Source organism: Leptonychotes weddellii, chromosome 1, assembly GCF_054177405.1.
Source record: "Leptonychotes weddellii isolate Sample4059 chromosome 1, ASM5417740v2, whole genome shotgun sequence".
NCBI lineage: Eukaryota > Metazoa > Chordata > Mammalia > Carnivora > Phocidae > Leptonychotes > Leptonychotes weddellii.
The window spans coordinates 17,083,761-17,103,032 of NC_138369.1; the positions used below are offsets into that span (position 1 = coordinate 17,083,761).

The 19,272-nt window shown below is 56.5% G+C and overlaps 2 protein-coding genes across 2 annotated transcripts; one reads left to right on the forward strand and one right to left on the reverse strand.

The window, feature by feature from the left end:
* Positions 1-3,617: 3,617 nt before the first annotated feature.
* Positions 3,618-10,889, reverse strand: RRP9 (ribosomal RNA processing 9, U3 small nucleolar RNA binding protein). Its single transcript, XM_006731741.3, has 15 exons — positions 10,727-10,889; positions 10,365-10,447; positions 7,741-7,850; positions 7,286-7,353; positions 7,161-7,202; positions 6,775-6,901; positions 6,114-6,238; positions 5,939-6,031; positions 5,551-5,651; positions 5,333-5,467; positions 5,193-5,255; positions 4,898-5,043; positions 4,737-4,816; positions 3,899-3,972; positions 3,618-3,785 (listed from the first exon to the last, which is right to left on the reverse strand). Exons 1-15 carry the CDS (start codon positions 10,811-10,813, stop codon positions 3,692-3,694), a joined length of 1,428 nt encoding a protein of 475 aa, XP_006731804.2. The 5' UTR covers positions 10,814-10,889; the 3' UTR covers positions 3,618-3,691.
* A 185-nt stretch (positions 10,890-11,074) lies between these two features.
* PARP3 (poly(ADP-ribose) polymerase family member 3) lies at positions 11,075-18,108 on the forward strand. Its single transcript, XM_006731740.3, is given in 12 exon segments — positions 11,075-12,497; positions 12,500-12,528; positions 13,399-13,524; positions 13,754-13,941; positions 14,150-14,283; positions 14,382-14,608; positions 14,867-14,982; positions 14,984-15,011; positions 15,219-15,315; positions 15,564-15,737; positions 16,962-17,117; positions 17,557-18,108. Coding segments are annotated over 12 exon segments (1,593 nt in total). The 5' UTR covers positions 11,075-12,349; the 3' UTR covers positions 17,727-18,108.
* Positions 18,109-19,272: the final 1,164 nt, after the last annotated feature.

The following is a 19,272-nucleotide window of genomic DNA, read 5'->3' on the forward strand; positions in this document are numbered from 1 at the left end:
AACAATATTTGTTCTTTCAATCCATGAGCATGGAATGTTTTTCCATTTCTTTGTGTCTTCCTCAATTTCTTTCATAAGTGTTCTATGGTTTTCAGAGTACAGATCCTTTACCTCTAGTATTTTTGTATTCTTTGGGTAAATACCCAGTAGTGCGACTACTGGATCATAAAGTAGTTCTCTTTTTATTTTTTTTTAAAGATTTTATTTATTTATTTGAGAGAGAGAATGAGAGACAGAGCGCACAAGAGGGAAGAGGGTCAGATGGAGAAGCAGACCCCCCGCTGAGCAGGGAGCCTGATGCGGGACTCGATCCCGGGACTCCAGGATCATGACCTGAGCTGAAGGCAGTCGTTTAACCAACTGAGCCACCCAGGCGCCCCGTGGTTCTCTTTTTAAATTTTTGAGGAAATCCATACTGTTTTCCAGAGTGGCTGCACCAGTCTGCATTCCCACCAACAGTGCACGAGGGTTCCTTTTTCTCCACATCCTTGCCAACATTTGTTGTTTCTTGCGTTTTTTATTTTAGCCATTCTGACAGGTATGAAGTGATAATCTCGTTGTTTTATGTTTACCTGATGATGAGTGATGTTGAGCATCTTTTCATGTGTGTGTTGGCCATCTGGATGTCTAGAAAAGACCATTTCTTAAAATTTCTTTAAAATACCATGGAGTCCAGTGCCAGCAAGATGGAGCAAGAGTACTACAGCTGATCTTTCCCAATGATGACAACTAAAAAGTCTGGAAAGAATACAGAAAGCAACTGGACTCTGGATAGTGGACAATAGTAGGTGGATTGGGGAAGAAAATCTTGAAGAACAATCAGTTCCGGTTTCCATGTCATAATTGAAGGAAGCCCAAAATGCAGAACTGCACTAGTGTGGATGGCAAATAATCTAAGAGAGCCCCTTCTGATTAATTCTCAAAGAAAAAGACCATCATTTAATGTTAGAAGTATCAGACAACAATGTTTAAATAGTTATTATAACCATCATCCATGGTGGTAAAGGTGAACCCTTTCTAAATGAATGGAAATGTAGGTCTCAGAAGACATCAAAACTAAAACAAAAATGGGACACCTGGGTGGCTCAGTCAGTTAAGCATCTGCCTTCAGCTCAGGTCATGATCCCAGGGTCCTGGGATTGAGACCCACATCAGGCTCATTGCTCAGCTGGGAGCCTGCTTCTCCCTCTCCCCCTGCCTACCACTCCCTCTCCTGTGCTCTCTCTCTGACAAATAAATAAATAACATCTTTAAAAAAAAAAAACCTAAAACAAAAGTGGGGTACCTGGCTGGCTCAGTTGGTAGACCATATGACTCTTGATCTTGGGGTTGTGAGTTCAAGCCCCATGTTGGGTGTAGAGATGTTGGGTATTAAAGAGGGCACGCATTGAATGGAGCACTGGGTGTTATACGCAAACAATGAATCATGGAACACTACATCAAAAACTAATGATGTAATGTATGGTGATTAACATAATAAAAAAAATGATAACTTTGGGTACCATAGTAAATCTACCTTGGAAGTGTGAGTTAAAAATGTTTGTAAAATGTTTTATAAATATGATTAATAATGAAATATAAATAAAAATAAAGAAAGAGGAATCATGTGGAAACTTTATAACTGTAAAATACAATATCTGAAATAAAGAACTCACTGATAAGCTCTCAGCAGAATGCAGATGACAGAGAAATCAATCAGTAAGCTTGAATACAGAGCAATAAAAATGAGAGAATCCAGAGAGAAAAAATACTGAGAAAAAAATTAAAAGAGGCTCAGCAGCCTGTGGAACAATATTAGAAAGTCTAACTAACACTTACGTTATTAGAGTCCCAGAAAGAAGAAATTGAGGTAGAAAGTGGGGCACGGGGTGGCTTGGGTCATGATCTCAGGGTCATGGGATCAAGTCCTGTGTTGGGCTCCATGCTGGGCATGGAGTCTGCTTAAGATTCTCTCCCTCTTTAACTACACTCCTCTTGGCTCGTGAGCAATCTCTCTTAAAAAAAAAAAAAAAAGAACCTCTCCTAATTGATGATAAAATTATGGCATCAGCATAAAAAAATGATGACAGTGGTAAATTCTGTTACGTGTATTTTAACCACAATAAGAAACAAAGAAAAAGATGTATTCAAGAAAACCATGCCCAGACATATCACAATCAAACCGCTGAAAATCAAAGATAAAAAAAATCATAAAAGCAGCCAGAAGAAAAATGATGCATTATTTATAGAGCACCAACGATTCAAGACTGTGGATTTCTCCCAGTAGGAATGTGCCCATAGGAAAGGGGTTCGTATATGAAGGTGCACTTCAATGTTGCTTTGCCGTGTCTTTCAGGAAGTATGCTTATGCTATCACTGAGCTCAATTTGAGGCAGGACGCAGGAAGCGAATTCTATCACCACCTTCTGATCCAGAACAGGATCTTTGGGGGTTCGATCTGAACCTGACCCCCCCGCCCCGGGCCCCGAAGGATGCAGGCAGGCAGGAGCAGGTCTGTCTGAGGGGAGGCCTCCTGAGCAGGGGAACAGGAGGGAAGCCCTGCGGCTTCCTCCCCTGAGGGGACCACGCTGCCCCTTGGGAACCACAGACTCAGTGGTTGAGCCCAGTGGGTTAAGAAAAGGTTAGAGCAGAATCCTTTACATTCTCTTCTCATTTCCCATTAAGAGGAGATTTTACTGCACCTCAACACCTCCAGTCTGCCTCCTCTGGCTTCGCTGGTGGCAGGAGTGAATTATCCAGTGGGTAAAATCAGCAGAAAGAACATTCCTGTGACAGCCAGGCTGTCAGTCAGACCAAGGACAGAGCTATTCCCAAGTCGGACACTTGTCCCCAGGTGGTTGGCAGTGCAGTGTCCCACCCCACCCACCCCCAGCTGACCTGGCCTGGGTGGGGCAGGTTGGCCTGACTTGCAGGCCTAGCTGTCTTCATTTGTTCTCAGACTCCACAGCCAGCCCGGACACATAACTGGACAGCCATGGCTTCGTAGCTGAGGGGTCAGCAGCTTCTGACCCCTAGCAGCCCAGAGCCATGGGCAGGGAGCTGGACTAATAAGGTCATAGAAGATACTCAGGACACGGGAGCTGGCTGAGGTCTCCATCCCCAAGTTCCATGGAAAAGGATAGAAAGCCCTCAGCCAGGACGCCTGGGTGGCTCAGTCGTTAAGCGTCTACCTTCAGCCTAGGTCATGGTCCCAGGGTCCTGGGATCAAGTCCCGCATCGGGCTCCCTGCTCCGCGGGAAGCCTGCTTTTCCCTCTGCCTGCCACTCCCCCTGCTTGTGTTCTCTCTCGCTCTCTGATAAATAAATAAAATCTTGGGCGCCTGGGTGGCTCAGTTGGTTAAGCGACTGCCTTCGGCTCAGGTCATGATCCCAGGGTCCTGGGATCGAGTCCCGCATCGGGCTCCCTGCTCTGCGGGGAGCCTGCTTCTCCCTCTCCCACTCCCCCTGCTTGTGTTCCCTCTCTCGATGTGTCTCTCTCTGTCAAATAAATAAATAAAATCTTAAAAAAAAAGCCCTCAGCGATCGAGACTGTGGGAGCCCTGTCCCTCCTTGGCCTTTTCTAACCCAGAGTTCCGCCATCACCCTCCTTCCCTACCCAAGAAGCTGCAAGAGACAAGGCCCAAAGAAGGAGGCTTTTAATACAAAGAGGGCAGGGCCTGGTCTGGGAAGGACTTAAATAAAGGGGAGAAGAGTCAGGAGCCGGCAGTGGCGGGCCTGGAGGTCCTGTGGAGCGGGATGATGCAGATGGAGTTCCGAGCCTCTTTGATGCGCCACCAGCGGCCAAGCCTGCAGGGGACAGAACAAAAGGAGCAGCTGAGACCAAGCCCAGCCCCCACCACCCCACCCGGTGGCCCAGCCAGCGCCACTTTCCACCTCACCCCTCCAAGGGTGCCTCCTACCTGTGCTCCTGCCCCACCCCAGCCACCAGGAAATCCCCGGAGCTGGAGAACTTGAGGCTATTGATAAAGCCCACCTGAGAAGAGGGAGAGACGTGGGAAGACATGAGAATAGATCCCCCCTCCCCCAACACCACAGCCCCAGCTTCACAGCCAAGGGCTTGGCCTCAGCAGGCCCGGCTTAAATCCCTGCTCTGCCTCCTGCCACCTGGATCAGCCCCTGACCCCTCAGGGCTTCACCCTCCATACCTGTGAGATGGAGGGAAATAGAGCGCCAGCCTCACAGTGAGCTGGTGAGGATTTAAGGAGACAGTGTACGCCAAGTACGTCCCGTGTATCAGGGGTGGCCCAGGGCCTAGCACCTGGCTGTGGGGTCCTGGAGACTCCATGACTATCTCCAAGTCCTGCACTGTCACCAGATGCCGCTGACCATCCTACCACTCTCCCTTAGGGTGCCCCATGTCCACATGCCCTAGCCTGGGGTCAATCTGCACCAGCCACGCAGAACCCATCACAGCACCAGGCTGCCCATCACTTCCATGCGTCTGCACATGCTGTTTCCTGCCTTGTCCCAGCCTTGTTCCCCTGCACCCAGGACAAGGTGGGGAGTGGAGGAGAGGAAAAGGGGAGATGGGGGAAGAAGGGAGAGGAAGGAGTAAGGGTTCCAGTCAGGCCCTGTGCTAGGAGCTGGGACTATAAAAAAGAGAAGTCCTAGCTGGCCCTGCCCTGAGGAGCCTCCCTATTGGCAGGAAAAAACAGTAAGGGGCTAAGTCCAGGGGCCACGAGCTCCAGGGCCTCGGGAACGTGGCAAAAGCGGGCTGGGTGTTCAAGCCCCACTTACCAGGGGAATGTCACAGAGAGGATCAAGCCGCCGGAAGCCGTCCCCACACTGCCAGAGTCGCACACAGGAGCTGTGGGAGCCTGGGGTGGGCAGGGAGACAGTGAGCACCCCCACCCCAGCCCTCCCGCCACCCCCTGCTCTCGGCCTCCAAGGGCACCCACCTGTGGCCACAAGGTCTGTGTTGAGTAGGGCCGCCACCGACGACACCCAGAAGGGCTGCTCCAGGCCCGGCTCCCCTCGCAGCCCATGGGCCTCACGCTGCAGGGCAAGTGGCCGCTTCTTGGAGAGGCCCCACAAGGCCACGGAGCTGTAGACAGAGGAGATCATCGGCGAGGGGCCGGGTAGGGCAGAAAGGCCACTCAGGGGAAAGGAACCACAGCACCGCACGGGGAGGTTCCAGGAGGTGAGGCCGGGAGTGGCGGCCGTGGTGTGAGGCCTCCAAAAGGCAGCTCTTACCCATCATCGGCGCCCGACACCATGTGCTCCTCGTTGATAAGCTGGATGCTGTCGATGGAGCCCCTGGCGAAAGGAGCAGTGAGGGGCATGGCGCCCCCCCCCCAGCCCCCTCCCCACACCGGCCCGACAGATAGCCTTACTGGTGGCCATAGAAGACAAGCTGGGACTCCTCGGGGATCTTCCACACGCGCACCGTGCCGTCCCGGCCCCCGGCCGTCACGCAGCACTCCCGGCTCAGGGCGTCCAGCGCAGCCACGGCATCCTGGTGCCCAAAGCTGTGGGGGGAGGGGGCGGGGAGGACGGGGTCACCCGTGCACTGGGGTGCACATCCCCACACCCCCTCCCCGCGCACACTCACAGCGTCTCCACGTAGGAGTTCTCCGCCACGTTCCACACCTTCACGGAGCGGTCGTGGGACGTGCTGTAGAGCTGGTGGGTGCCTCTGCGGAAAGCCAGGCCCTGACGGTACACGGAGAGGGGGCAAAAGGGGACCTGGACTACGGCAGGCAAGACAGACGTGAGGCCCAGGGAGGACCTCCTGACATCCGCTCACAGCGTAGCAGCTGCAGACTTGTGAGCTCAGACCCTCCCAGCTCTCCCCGGTTCCTCCAGCCCCTTGTGTCCTTAACAGCGCCACGCCCCGCACCGGAGCGCAGGCTCTCCGACGATGGTGGCCCTCTGCCTCGTTCACCCCATCGCCCCAGCCCGGCCCACTTCGTCGCTTGACGAGCATCCACAGCTCCTACCGACACGGCGTCCCGGTGCCCCGTGAACGTGTACAGGTACCAGCAGCTCTGGGCCTCCCAGACGAGAATGAGCTTGCCGCGGTCACCCGAGGCCTGCGGGCAAGGGGACAATGGCTACAGGCAGCCAGCGTGTGCCCCGGCCTCTCACCCACCCCCGGGGCCAACCCTGCCTTACAAGGTACTTGCCGTCGGAGGAGATGGCCATGCAGAGGATGGGGCTGCTGTGGCCGGGGGGCTGCCCCTCGGCACCCTTCTTGGCCCGTGGGATCACATGAAGCTTCCGTCCACTCTCCACACTCCCTGACACCGGGAAAGAGAGAGGCTACTGGGATGGAGGCTAGGACCGGCTGGCAAGCCCCCACCAAGGGCAGCACGGGGTTGTGGGAGAAGTGGTGGCCTCAGGGCTGAAGATCGGGCGCAGCCACCGTGAGCCCCTGTACAACCCCCTCAGGCTTCTCGTCTGTTACACGGTGATGGTAACCCCAAAGGGCAGCCGCGAAGCCCCAAGGAGAAGGACAGGAAGGTGCTTTAGGACCAAGGCTATTGGTTCTTCCAGTTTCTCCTCAGGGTGGATGAAGACAGCACTCAGCCGTCGAAGGGAGGACCCAGGAAGACCAGGAATGCAGTCCTGGGGCTGCACAGAGCCTCAGGGAGCTCACAGCCCCACTCCTAGCCAGAAGCTTCCACTGGCACCCAGAAAACACCTCCTTAGGAGCAAACTTACCTCCAGAAGCTTCCCTCTCGGGCCTCCGTCTGCCCTGACGACTCCCTCCGCCATAGACCAGTCCTCCCGAAAGACCCCCAGGCTGTGGACCCCCACCCAGGCACTCACTCACACTTGATAATGCTGCAGTCTTTGGCAGCAGAGAAGATGGCCGCGTCATCGGGGGTGATGACCACGCACGTGATGGAGAGCTGGTGCCCCCGTAAGACTCGGATGTCGGCCGGGGCTGGGGCCTGGATCTGGGCAGGCAGGGCTGGGTCACTGCCGGGGCAAGAAGGCCCCTAGACACACACACACACGCACATGCACACGCAGGCGCACACCATCCTTTCCCACCACCCTGACCAGACCCTCACGTGACCCTCTCTGCCCAAGTGCCCACCATGTTCCAGAGCAAATACCCCATAGCCTGAGTTCCCAGTCAGGCCATGTGCTCCCCAACCCACGTGGGACCCATGACTCACTCCCATCTCACACCAAAGTGCCCTGCCCGCTTACCTCCTTTGCCACCGACTTCTGCAGCCTGCCCCGCTGCTCCAGCTGCACAGAGAGGACAGGGGTGAGCTCCCAGGAGCAGGGCCAGCCCCACCCTTCTCTCCCACCACCTTCCCTCCACAACTCACCACGTCCTCCTTCAGGCGTCCGGCCACCTGGTCCTCCTCAAACGCCCGAGCCTCAGCCTTCTCCTCCTCTGTGCAAGCACAGACCAGAGCAGGTCAACCCAGGCCAAGCCTCCACCTCTCCCTTCCCATCCCCACCCCACCACCACCTGGGTCCTGGGCCCCAAACACTCAGGCTGCGTCCCCCTGGGAAGTTCGGCCTACCTCGGGCAAAGGAGAGGTCTCCTCCTGCCTAACCCCGGTCTTTACTTAGAGATCAGGCTAAAGCCCCCTGAAGGTCTGCCCCCCGCCCCAGGAGGCCCGTTAGTCTCCTAGCCACCCTTCCTCAGGGCAGCCAGCACCAGCGGCTCTGGCAGCCCACCAGGCCCCTGCATCAGTCACCCGTCAGGCAGCTGTGGCCGCAGCAGGCACTCGTGGGCACAGGCCCTGCCCCTCTCCTGCCCAGTGCACGGGCTCACCTTGCTGCCTGAGCTGCTCCAGGTAGAGCTTGGCCAAGCGCAGCTTCTTCTCCTGGGCTGTCTCCTCCTGTTCCTCCTCCTCCTCCTCCTCAGTCCTCCTGGAAGGCAGGCTGTGGGCGGGAAGGGGCTGGCTCTGAGAGGGTTCAGCCCGCTCCTCTGGCCCCTGGGACCGTGCCTCCCCGCTGCTTCCCCTGCCACTCACCGCCCGCGTCCCTGCCGGCCCTCGGCGCCAACGATCACCCATGCACACAACCGGAAGACGTGACCTACCAAACTGAAAGGACCCACCCAGTGCCCGACATGAGGGTGAAAAGAGATCCCAAACCCAAAACGATCACTGTGAAATCTCTCAACTCTAGAGGGAAAGAGCAGGTTCTACAGACTGCTGAGAAAAGGTCACATACGCAGGGTCTGGAATCAACAGCAACACTGAAAGCAGGCCGACAAAAGAGCCACACACACAAAATCCTCAAGGGCAATGTGAACCCCTGGAAGGCCACGCCAGTTAAACCATCGACGACCGGTGAAGATCCTGTCAGATATACAAGGCACCACAGGACTGGTCTTTTCTAAACCTCACTAAAGGATGGAGGGTGTGCTCCCCACACAAGAGGGTGAGCTAAGAATGAGAAAGGGAATAGGAGATCCAACATGGAAAGCTGAAAAGGCAGATCGCAGACCTCCCCCCCCACCCCCAACAGGGGAGCAGCCACCAGCCTAGATCCGATAGAAGGACCCAAGAGACATCACCGCCTCACCCTCATTACCACAGCACTAGCCTCTACCTTGAGGACGGGATTCCAGGTGAACCTTAACTGGGTCTTGGCTTGACCTTGTGCTGGTGAAGGTGCTGCTTTCCCTTCCACGCCCCATCCCTGGACCGGCTGGGAGCACTCACTTCACTCAAGACACATCCTACCAGGACTTGCTCTTCGGAGCTACAGGTAGGTCACAGGAACCGTCCCCTGATCACGTGCCTGAAGATTACCTAGTCCCTGTCAAATGCCCCAATTGTTTCCCAAGCCTCATTTATGACTTTGCCCACAGTGTCCCCAGAAGGAACCTTGGAAACTCTCAAGGAAGCCAAGGCTAAACCAGGCCCCAGAGACCACTTGGTACCCAGTGCCCAGCCACCCTTCAGCCGACAGGGTTGGTGCTGCCCTTCCTTTATCCAGCTAAGGTTAGAACTTCTCAGTTTACCTAAACTAATCAATTGTTGAGGGGTTCACACATGGGAAATGGAACTCTAAAGAAAAGCAAAGGAAGCATACACTGTATGATTCCACTCATATAACGTTCTGGAAAAGGCAAAATGCTAGGGACAGTAGTTAGCAGGGGCTGGAGGTGAAGAGGCACTGACTACAAAGGAGCAGGGAGAATTCTGGAGCGTGATGAAACCTTTCTACACCTTCATAGTGGTGGCAGTTACACAACTGTATGTGTTTGTCAAAACTCACAAACAGATTATACCTGAATGAGAAAATGAAAAGGAGGAGGACCGGGGTGGGGGCGGGGCTGAAGGAGAAGGGAAGGAAGGAAGGAAACCAGAGAAATTATTAACTCAAGTCAGAATGCAGAGCTGGGGCTTCTAAGTTTCTGCAAATGGTCTAGTTCCTAACCTAGGTGCTAGGCACACAGAGCTTCATCATTTCACCATTGCTCCCTAGAGTCCAGACACATTTCGTTGACTCCTTCTGTATCTCCCACACTCACAACACATTTTTTAAACATTTAAAAGTATTCAGCACAGGGCCAGGCACACACCCACCATAGTGACCTTAAAAGTAAGTATATTAAGTCTTTCTGTGAGCAGGTCAAGACCAGCATGTGCTCAGTGTTAGAAGCTGAATTTCTAAAGCCAACTCTTAGGGAAGGCCCCCCAGAATCCCTGGTATGACAGCCTCCTTTCTACAGGCTCAGGCCTGACACCGTTAGCCTTCTTTGAAACCCTGCAACATGCCCCACCCTCGGCACCTGCAGAATGAGGGAGGTATTCAAAGCCCTCCACCAAAGCGGCCAACACCTGCCTTTCCATCCTCGCCATTTCCCACTCCCACACATGTAAAGCCCTAGACTTTTCTCTGCTCCCTGAATGTCCTCCCTGCCTCTACCTGAGGGATTCCTCCTCATCTCTCCAAGCCCTATTTAAATGTCCCCTCCCCTGTCTCCAGAACACAGAGCTGTAGAATACACATCCCATTGCAACACATTTTGTCTTCACCTGACTGCTCATCTCTGTATTCTCAATAGTAAAGCCAGTGCTTGGCATGTATTGAGAGCAACAACTGTGAAATTGCGGGAAAATAGATGAAGAACTAGCAAGCTCTTCATGTATTCCTCTATCCTTACCAGCCGGTCCAGCCCTGTGCTCAGGTCCCTGCCATGAACCAGGGAGGTCTCACTGGTCTCCCATTGGGACTGGGGGTTCTCCCCACACAGAGACCCTGCAGAGGAGATGAGACTTCTCAATCTCCTCAAGACGAGTCCTACTCATCAGGGTCAGAACTGGAGGAAAGTGCCAAGATCTAAGAGCCAAAAAGGCCAGAGACCTGGGTTCTAGTCCCAGCTCTGTCCCGACTCACTGGGCCTCACTGTTCCCTTCCCCTAGGTGGAAGAGAACTCACCTCTCACTTTCAGAGTCGCTGGAGATCTCCTCATTCATCTTGCCGCCTCCCTTGGACTTGCCCCGGTCCCCGGCAGAGTCGGCCTGAGAATTAAATAATCCTTTCGTTGGTCAGGCGTCCCAACCATCCCGGCACTGACCAAGCGCCCCTTCCGATCTCTCGAGGGTCGCGGGACCCGGAAAGGCGATGGCCCCCCGACTCAAATGCAAGGTCTTTCAGGATTTGGCCCACAGAGAGAGGGACGAAGCTGACTCCAGCTGGGGTCCCGAAAAAAAGAGCCGCGGAGGGGCCCGGGGCCCTGGTGTCCCGTATGGGATGACGGTGGTCCCAGTAGCGGGACTCCGCAGAAGCTCCAAGCTCACCTTTCGCCGCCGCTTGCCGGACCCTGCACCGGCCCCGGGCCCCGATGCCGACCTTCCCCGCTTTCGAGCCGCCGCTGCCGCCGACATGCTGCCCACCGTGAGCGTAGCTGCCACCACGGAGAACTCACGTGGCTGCTAAACCCCTGAGGTCTGGCCAAGACTCCGCGCCCCGATAGGCTCCCAGTGCCCCGCGGGTCCCGCCTCCCACAGCTCCATTGGGTCCTTCTGTAAGCTCTGTCACGCCCCTCAAGCGCCCATAGGGTAAACGCTCGTGACCACGCCTCCAAGAGTTCCTACTGGCTCGGGCGCCAGGCTCCAGTAGGAAGCAAGCCTCTCCCCGCGCTTCCGGCCCAAGGCTAGGGCGCATGCGCCCTGCTGCGGGCTGACGTCCGGGGGCCGGTCGGATCAGAAGGGCCTTCTCTGTGTTTGCGGTCCTTGGACGCTGGGAGGCGTCAGAGATGCAGGGTTTCGTATCTCGGAGCGTGACTCCTCCCCGTCGGGGGCTGGAGCCAGGGTGAACCATCCTGGCGCGAGGTAACCGGGAGGAATCTAGGCAGCCCCGAGGAGGGGAGGCAGTGTCTGCACTAGGGCCCAAGGTCACTGGGCAACGGGCTGACACGTATTGCGTGCCTCAGGCCAGACAAGCGGCGCTAAGGACGCGTCAGTCCCCGGGGCTGCACTGGCTGTATTCCAGTCAAGTGTCCACCGGTCCATGGGACAGGCTGTTGGCCTCCGCCTGTCCAGCCTCTGACTCACTTGACTGGTGGCCAGATAGCTGGAAAACCACACCCCCGCCGCGCGCTGCCCCTGCTCCCATCTCTGGCGTTTGTAGGGAAATCACTGCCCAAGTCCCGCTTAAGGTTACAGAGGGTTGGTAGAGAAGGCCCTAGAACTGGAACTGCTGTGGGGGTCCTGATACTAGACCCGTGACTGCCATCTCTCTCAGGTCCCTACGTCTCTTAGGTGACTGCCCTATGGTCCTGCCCACAGCCCTCTGCAGGGCAGGGCAGGACGGGGTGTGACTGGAGCTTGCCCTCTGGCAGTTCAAGGCCACAGGTCTCAGACCCTGACTGGCACCCCAGAACTTTTGAACCCCTCGGGAAGGGTTTCTGGGCCTCTGGGTGCCAAGTTCTGGAGAGACAGATCTGTCCCAGGAGTGTGGCTCTTGGGAGCTGCTGCCCACTCTCCTCCATAGTTGGGGTGACTCAGCCCAGCAACCATGCCAGGTCCATCTGAGTCAGCTGAGACGGGGAGGAGCAAGCAGTACCCACAGGGAGGAGGAGCCCAGAAGCAGGAAGAGATTCTCTTCTCACTTTCCCTCCCTCTTCAGGACCCTGGATTGCTAGAGAGGGTGGAGAATCATTCTTCCTTGCCCCGAGGGCAGACTGGACAGGGTCCTGGCCTGGCTCCTGTGAATGGGAAAAGAGAAAGGGGACTGGTGCAGAGAGCCGGTTTTGGTCTGGGTCAGGGAATGGGGAAATGGAGGCAAGGGGAGGCAGTGTGTCGGGGGGGGGGGGTGTCACCAAAGGGCAAACCCAGAGTGGGGCAAGTTGATGCTGTACCAGTCAGGTGGGATGCAGAGGCCATGAAGCCTGAGGGCCCCCTCTGTGCCCCAGAAGAGCCATGGCTCCAAAGCGCAAGCCCCAGGTGCAGTGTGAGGGCCCTGAAAAAAAGAAGGGGCAGCAGGGGGCAGAGGAGGAGGACAGCTTCCGCTCCACCGCCGAGGCCCTCAGAGCTGCACCCACAGACAAGCACGTAGTCCGAGTGGGTCCAGCCCACTCAGCCACAGCCCTGGGACTCAGGTAAGCTGTAGTCCCAATCCTGACTTGGAGCCTACTCCTTCCCAGGTACAAATACACTCAGACCTGGTGACGCCTGGGTGGCTCAGTCGTTAAGCGTCTGCCTTTGGCTCAGGTCATAATCCCAGGGTCCTGGGATCGAGCCCCACATCGGGCTCCCTGCTCCTCAGGAAGCCTGCTTCTCCCTCCCCCACTCCCCCTGCTTGTGTTCCCTCTCTCACTGTGCCTCTCTCTGTCAAATAAATAAACAAAATATTTAAACAAACAAACAAATACACTCAGACCTGCTCCCTACCTCACCAGGGCTTGGCTCTGGACAGGTAGCTCAGAGTCCCAAGGAAGCTATGTCCCCCCAAGACCCCAAAGGTCAGGTAGGGTTGTATCCCATCAGATCCAGGCAGGTCATGTCTGCTCTTCAGACCCCAGGGCAAGCCCCTGAGCTTCTCAGGCCTCCCCCTGCCACACTTAGGGCAGGACTTTGACCCCCTCAGCCTCCCCAGGGCTCACCTATATCCCCTAAAGCAGCCCCACAGGGCCATGTCCCCCTGAGATCCCTTGCATGGCAGGGTTGTGTCCCTGTGAGATCCCCAGGGCAGAATGAATGTCTCCCTCTGATTCCCTGACACAGGGCACAGCCATGTCCTTCCAGAACTTCCCCCAACTGCCTGAGTTGAGTCATGTCCCCTCAGATTGTGTCCCGCAGGGCAGAACCATGACCTCCTCAAGCCTTCCCTGACAGAGCCTCCTCTGATGCCCCCAGTACAGCGTGAGTCCTGTCCGCATCAGACCGCTGTCCGTGTGCAGGCGGGTACTCTGTCCCCCCCAAGGGCAGCCCAAGCGGGCCTGCCCTCCCCACGCCCCCTCTGGCCCTAGGTGCATGAAGACTATGCATGCACCCTGAACCAGACCAACATCAGAAGCAACAACAATAAGTTCTACATCATCCAGCTGCTGGAAGAGGGTGACCGCTTCGCCTGCTGGAACCGCTGGGGCCGTGTGGTAAGTGCCACCGCCTTCCCACCCTGTACCTACCTCCTCCCCACCTCTCCCTGCTCAACACATGCGGCCTGCTCCCCAGGGTCCCCACAGCTTATTCGGCTGGTGACTGCACCCCCTCTCTGCCTCTGACTGCCCAGGGGCTCTTGGCACAGGGCCTGGCAGAGCAGAGGCCCACAAATGCTCACAGCCGGCCGGTGGCGGGCACACCCCTGAAGGCTGTCGGTTGTAGGGAGAGGTGGGCCAGTCAAAGTTCAGCTACTTCAAGCTACTGGAGGATGCAAAGAAGGACTTTGAGAAGAAATTTCGGGACAAGACCAAGAACAGCTGGGTGGAGCGGGACCACTTTGTGGCCCACCCAGGCAAGTACACGCTTATTGAAGTGCAGGGAGACAACGAGGCCCAGGAAGCTGTGGTGAAGGTGACGTGGCCCGGAGGGTGGTGGGGCCTGGGACAAGGGAGGGGACTGGAAGGAGAGACCCAGCCAGTTGGCTTCTGCCACTACCAAGCTGTGTGACCTCAGGCACGGGCCTCCCCTCTCTGGCCTCAATCTGGCCAATCTTTGTCTAAGGCCAGGCTCTGCTCTGGCTATGCCCAGCTGCTCCCGCCCACGTGCCCTCTACCCCTTGGTGGACGGAGACCCCATGAGGGCCGTGGTACAGCACGTGTGGCCCTGCTCCCTGGACGCAGCCACACGGAAGCTCATCACCAACATCTTCAGCAAGGACATGTTCAAGAATGCCATGACCCTCATGAACCTGGGTGAGGGGAGAGGGGCCAGGCAGGGTGGTGGGGGCCCTGGGGCAGGGTGCAGGGCTGCAGGGCTGAGTCTCCCCCACTCTCCCCATCCCCCTCCCCAGATGTGAAGAAGATGCCCCTAGGGAAGCTGAGCAAGCAGCAGATTGCACGGGGCTTCGAGGCTTTGGAGGCCCTGGAGGTGGCACTGAGAGCCCCCACGGACGGTGGCCTCAGCCTGGAGGCACTGTCCTCCCACTTCTACACTGTCATTCCCCACAACTTCAGCCACAACCAGCCCCCGCCCATCAAATCCCCCGAGCTCCTGCAGGCCAAGAAGGACATGCTGCTGGTGAGGTTCGGCAGGGGGGCAGGCAGCGGGCAGATGGACAGACGGGGCAAGGGAGATGGGGGACAGATGGCCAAGAAGGCCCAGAGAGGTGGACGGAATGGGTAGCCGGAAGGACAGGGGAGGGGAAGGCCAGACCAGTGGATGGGGTAGGGGTGCAGAGGCGGACAGACAGGTGGGGTGGCCATGGTCCCAGTCATATGGAAAGGAGGAGGCTGGGAGTCAAGCGGCCACACAAGCCGCCCATGCCCATCACTGTAGGTGCTGGCCGACATCGAGCTGGCCCAGACCCTGCAGGCATCCCCCGAGGAGGAGAAGGTGGAGGGGGTGCCACACGCACTGGACCGAGACTACCGGCTCCTTAAGTGTCAGCTCCAGCCTGGACCCAGAGGCGCCCGAGTATAAGGTGGGCCGGTCCCGCAGAGGAACCAGGCTGACAGGAGGCACTGTCCCTCTGCCCACCTGCCCTCCTGGCATGCAGAGGAATCGCCTGCCCTTGGCCTTCTCTCCCTGCGTCGGTAGGGCCTGAGCAGAGCTCTGGGACTGGAGGCCGCAGTGGGGTTCTGTCTACACGTCTCTCACCCTCGGCAGCCAGCTTCTGTTTTTCCTGCAGGTGATACCCGCCTACCTAGAACAGACTGGCCACAGCTACAGGTGCCCGGCTCTTCACCATGTTTGGGAAGTGAACCGAGAAGGGGAGGCGAGGGAGGGTCTCCCCAACCCATTCCCCTCGCTACCTGCCCCTTGCGGAGATGACCTTGGCTTATGTGCCTATCAGCGAGTTGGTTTAACAACTCCTCAGCCTCCCCCAGGCCCAGGTCTTGGGCACATGTGCGTGAGTGTGTGTGACTGGCCAGAGGGGCCTTTGGCCTTGGTCGCACCCTCTGAACAGCAGGGAGAAACACCTGAGCTTGGATAGCGTGACCCTCCCTGCCCCCACCCCCTTCCCTCCAGGGAGACAGGTTCCAGGCCCACTCCAAGCTGGGTAATCGGAAGCTCCTGTGGCATGGCATCAACGTGGCGCTGGTGGCCGCCACCCTCACCGGTGGGCTCCGCGTCATGCCACCTTCCGGCGGCCGCGCTGGCAAGGGCATCTGCTTCGCCTCAGAGAACAGCAAGTCAGCCGGCTATGGTGAGGTACCCCGCGGGGCCAAGCCCGGGGCCGGCACGGGACACGAGGGAGGACTGGGCCTAGTGCTTGCCCAACTCGCGGTGGATCCAGGAGAGGAATCCTTGAGTGGCTACTGACCAGAGCACTCAGCGGGGCACCCTGGGGAAGGGGGGGCGGGGACTCAGAGGAAGCGCAGCTGGTCAGGGACAGGTCAGAAGCCCCAGGCAACTTCCCTTCCCGGAGAAGGTGATGCAGATAGGATGAGTGTGCCAGCCAGGGGTGGGGGGGAGGAGGGGTGGTGAAAGAGGAGGCTTGGAGGTCAAGAAGCTAGGAGGAGGCACGAAGCCTGGGAGGCTGCAGCAGGTCAGGACCTCTGCACACAGCCTGATGATAAAGATCTGAGCAAATGCCTGTTCTGGGTGGGGACTGGGGCCTGGAGCATCAAGGGAGTTTATCCAGACAGTGATGGGGCCCCTAACCAGACTTGTATACAGCAGCTTCTGCAACCATGGGGAGGGCAGCTGGGGCCAGAGGCACAGGGAAGCCGTGCTCTCACCCAGGCCAGAGGTGATGGGCACCCAGCCCAGGCAGTGGAGGTGGGGGAAGAGAGAATCCATGAGAGGGATGTATGAGAGGTGGGATGGGCAGCTTGTGTGATAGGGTCAGAGGTATCTCTGATGACCCCCAAGTTTCTGTCCAGAGGTGTCCTCACTGAGGAGACCTCCCCAGACTGGGTTCTCAGCCAGCCCATCGCTGGAGACCCACACCACCCACCAAGCCAAGAGAGGCTGGATGGGAGTGATGTTCTAGGATATCTGAAGTTGCCCAAGGTCAAGGGGTCCACCAGGAGGGAAGAGAAGCCTAAGAAGGAGTAGAGGGTGGCTTCGGGAGAGCCAGTGCAAGGGGGTCCCAGGGTCGGGGGTGAAGGATGCCACTGGCAAAATCAGCAGAACAGGCCAGAGAGAAAAGGCGTCTACCCTGGATTTGGTCATTGGGAGCCCATTGCTGACCTTGGAGTGGGGGGCAGGGGCTGCAGAGGGCTGCTCTCTGGGGTCCAAGGAATAGGGGAGGGGTGGGAGGGAGCACAGCCAGGACAAGGGGGTGTTTTTAAGGATGCAGGAAGAGGGGGCACTTTTCTGGGCTGGGTAAACAAAGCCAGAGGAGATAATAGTGCAGCAGAGCAGGGGCCAGGGAGTCAGGTAGGAGGGCCAGGCTGCCCATGCTGAGCTTCCCTGGGTGGCCCAGTTACTGGCATATCCTGTGGAGCCCACCAAATTGGCTATATGTTCCTGGGGGAGGTGGCACTGGGCAGAGAGCACCACATCACCATCGATGAGCGCAGCTTGAAACAGCCAACCTCTGGCTCCGACAGTGTCATTGCCCGAGGCCACACAGAGCCTGGTGAGTCCCGAAAAGCTGGACAGGCCTGAGGATAAAGGCCTGGGGCTGAGCTAGGGGACCAGGATGCTTTCAGGGAGGAGGTGGGCAGGGAAGGGGCTGTCGAGAGGGACAGAGAGAAGCAGCCCTCCTTACTAGTCATTTACTTTGTCGTTCGACAAACATTTCCTGGTTCAACATCACTCCTGGGCATCCAGGAGGGCTTCAAAGAAAAGGTGTCAATGACTGAGCATTAAAAGATAAGTAGGCATTTCCCAGGCAGAGAAATGGGATGGATATTCCAGGCAGAAGGCCCAGCCTGTGCGGTGGTTTGGAGATTGCAAGCTGGGAATGAGCAGGTGTTCCCCGTGGCAGAAGTGGACAGTATGGGTGGCAGAACTTATTGGTAAAGCCAAGGATCAGTGACCCTTGATTCACCCATGGCCCTTGCTGTGCCCTGCAGATCCAACCCAGGACACTGAGCTGGAGCTGGATGGCCAGCGAGTGGCGGTGCCCCAGGGCCGGCCTGTGCTCTGTGCAGAGTTCTGCAGCTCCCAATTCTCCCAGAGCAAGTATCTCATGTACCAGGAGAACCAGCGTCGCCTGTGCTACCTGCTGGAGGTTCACCTCTGAGCTGTCTGCCTACCCCCACCCCTGGGGCTTGCTGGCAGCTAGACCATCAGCCTTAACCTTCCTGCCCATCCCTGGTGCCCCCAAATCTCGCTCTTGTGTCCCAGGCAATGATCCCCCCCGCTCCAATCTTTGCTAGCCCTGGCATGGCCACGGCCCCAGAGTCTCACCTCCTACGGTGACGGGCATGATGGACTGCCATTATCACTGGGGCACAGACAGATACAGCCGCCGTTCAAGTTAGAGGAGCACAGGCTGAGAGTGGGTGGAGTCCCACATCCACCCGGGCTGTCCACCCTGACCCAGACCATCTGCCCAAGAGGTGTGAGTACCAGGGCAGGCTGAACTTCAAGCATATATAGCAAGTTTATTAAATATTGTATCCACTCACTCCCTGGCCTCCGCTTGTCTGTGCTGCAGCTGCACTAAGCGTGGGCCTCCTTCTCTCTCGTCGGGGACCCGCCACACCACACAGCAGCCCCAGCCCTGCTCTAAGGAGTGAGCACTCACAAGGGTGATGTGGGACACACACACACACACACACACACACACACACCGTCGATCTACATCCATGTCTGCAACACCTGGCCTCCTGATCATTGAGCCTTCAAAGGGGACTCTCAACATTTGGGGACCCATGTAGTGATTCTGCCTTTTAGCCCAGACACAGCCCGGCAAATCAAGCATTTCTCATGTCTCGGCACCAAACATCCACATGTATCTTATATGTGACTATTATTAATAAGTTCAGCATATAGCCAAGGGGTACTGTTCTATAATCATGACAGGCATGCCAGCCACCCCCCCTAGGTAACCCTGTCCCCAAATGGGGGTGCGGGTTCTAGAGAGCAGGTCTGGGTCCGGTCCAGGGTCACACATTGCATTTAGTTGTCATGCCTCATGTGTCTCCTTCAGTCTGCAACCATTCCTCGGCCCTTCTTTTCCCTTCATAACTTTGACATTCTTGATACGGGAGGGGACGGGCCAGTTGTTGTACAGAATATCTCGATTTGGGTTTGTCTGATGCTGTGTCATGATCAGCTTCAGGCATTGCAGTTTGGGCAGGAATATGACCTACGTGATGTGTCCTCCGTGCATTATATCCACAGGGATAGGTCTCATTCTCGGTGATGTTAATTTCAATCTCTTGTGTCCACCAGGGGTCTCCACCTGAAAGTCACCATTTTTCCTGTTTGTAATTAATCAGTGAACTGTGGGAAGATATCTTGAGGTGTAAGCGTCCCATCCGTCCTGGACTTTTACCCACTAGCTTTAATATCCATTGATGATTTTTACCTGAAATCAACGACTTAAATCAATTTTTGCTAAGATGGTTGCAAACGATAGTTACCTAATTCTCTCATTTCTTTTATATTTATTAATCACTAGTTCCCTTTCTTTATTATCCGTATGGACTTGTAGATTCTTATCTTATGTGATGGGTTATAATCCATTACTGTAATTATTCTGATCTTCAAAATGTCCCAGATTTTGCCAGCAGAAGGTCTTTCAAGCCAACTCGCAGATCTACATCATTTTTTGAGCACTT

Excerpts from the sequence above, each read along its gene's own strand:
- RRP9 (XM_006731741.3), bottom strand. The coding sequence starts at position 10,813 with ATGTCGGCGGCAGCGGCGGCTCGAAAGCGGGGAAGGTCGGCATCGGGG. Across the intron at positions 6,032-6,113 it reads CCTCCGACGGCAAGTACCTT|GCCTCGGGTGACCGCGGCAA; the intron begins GTAAGGCAGGGT and ends CCTTGCCCGCAG. Across the intron at positions 5,468-5,550 it reads AACTCCTACGTGGAGACGCT|CTTTGGGCACCAGGATGCCG; the intron begins GTGAGTGTGCGC and ends CTCCCCCCACAG.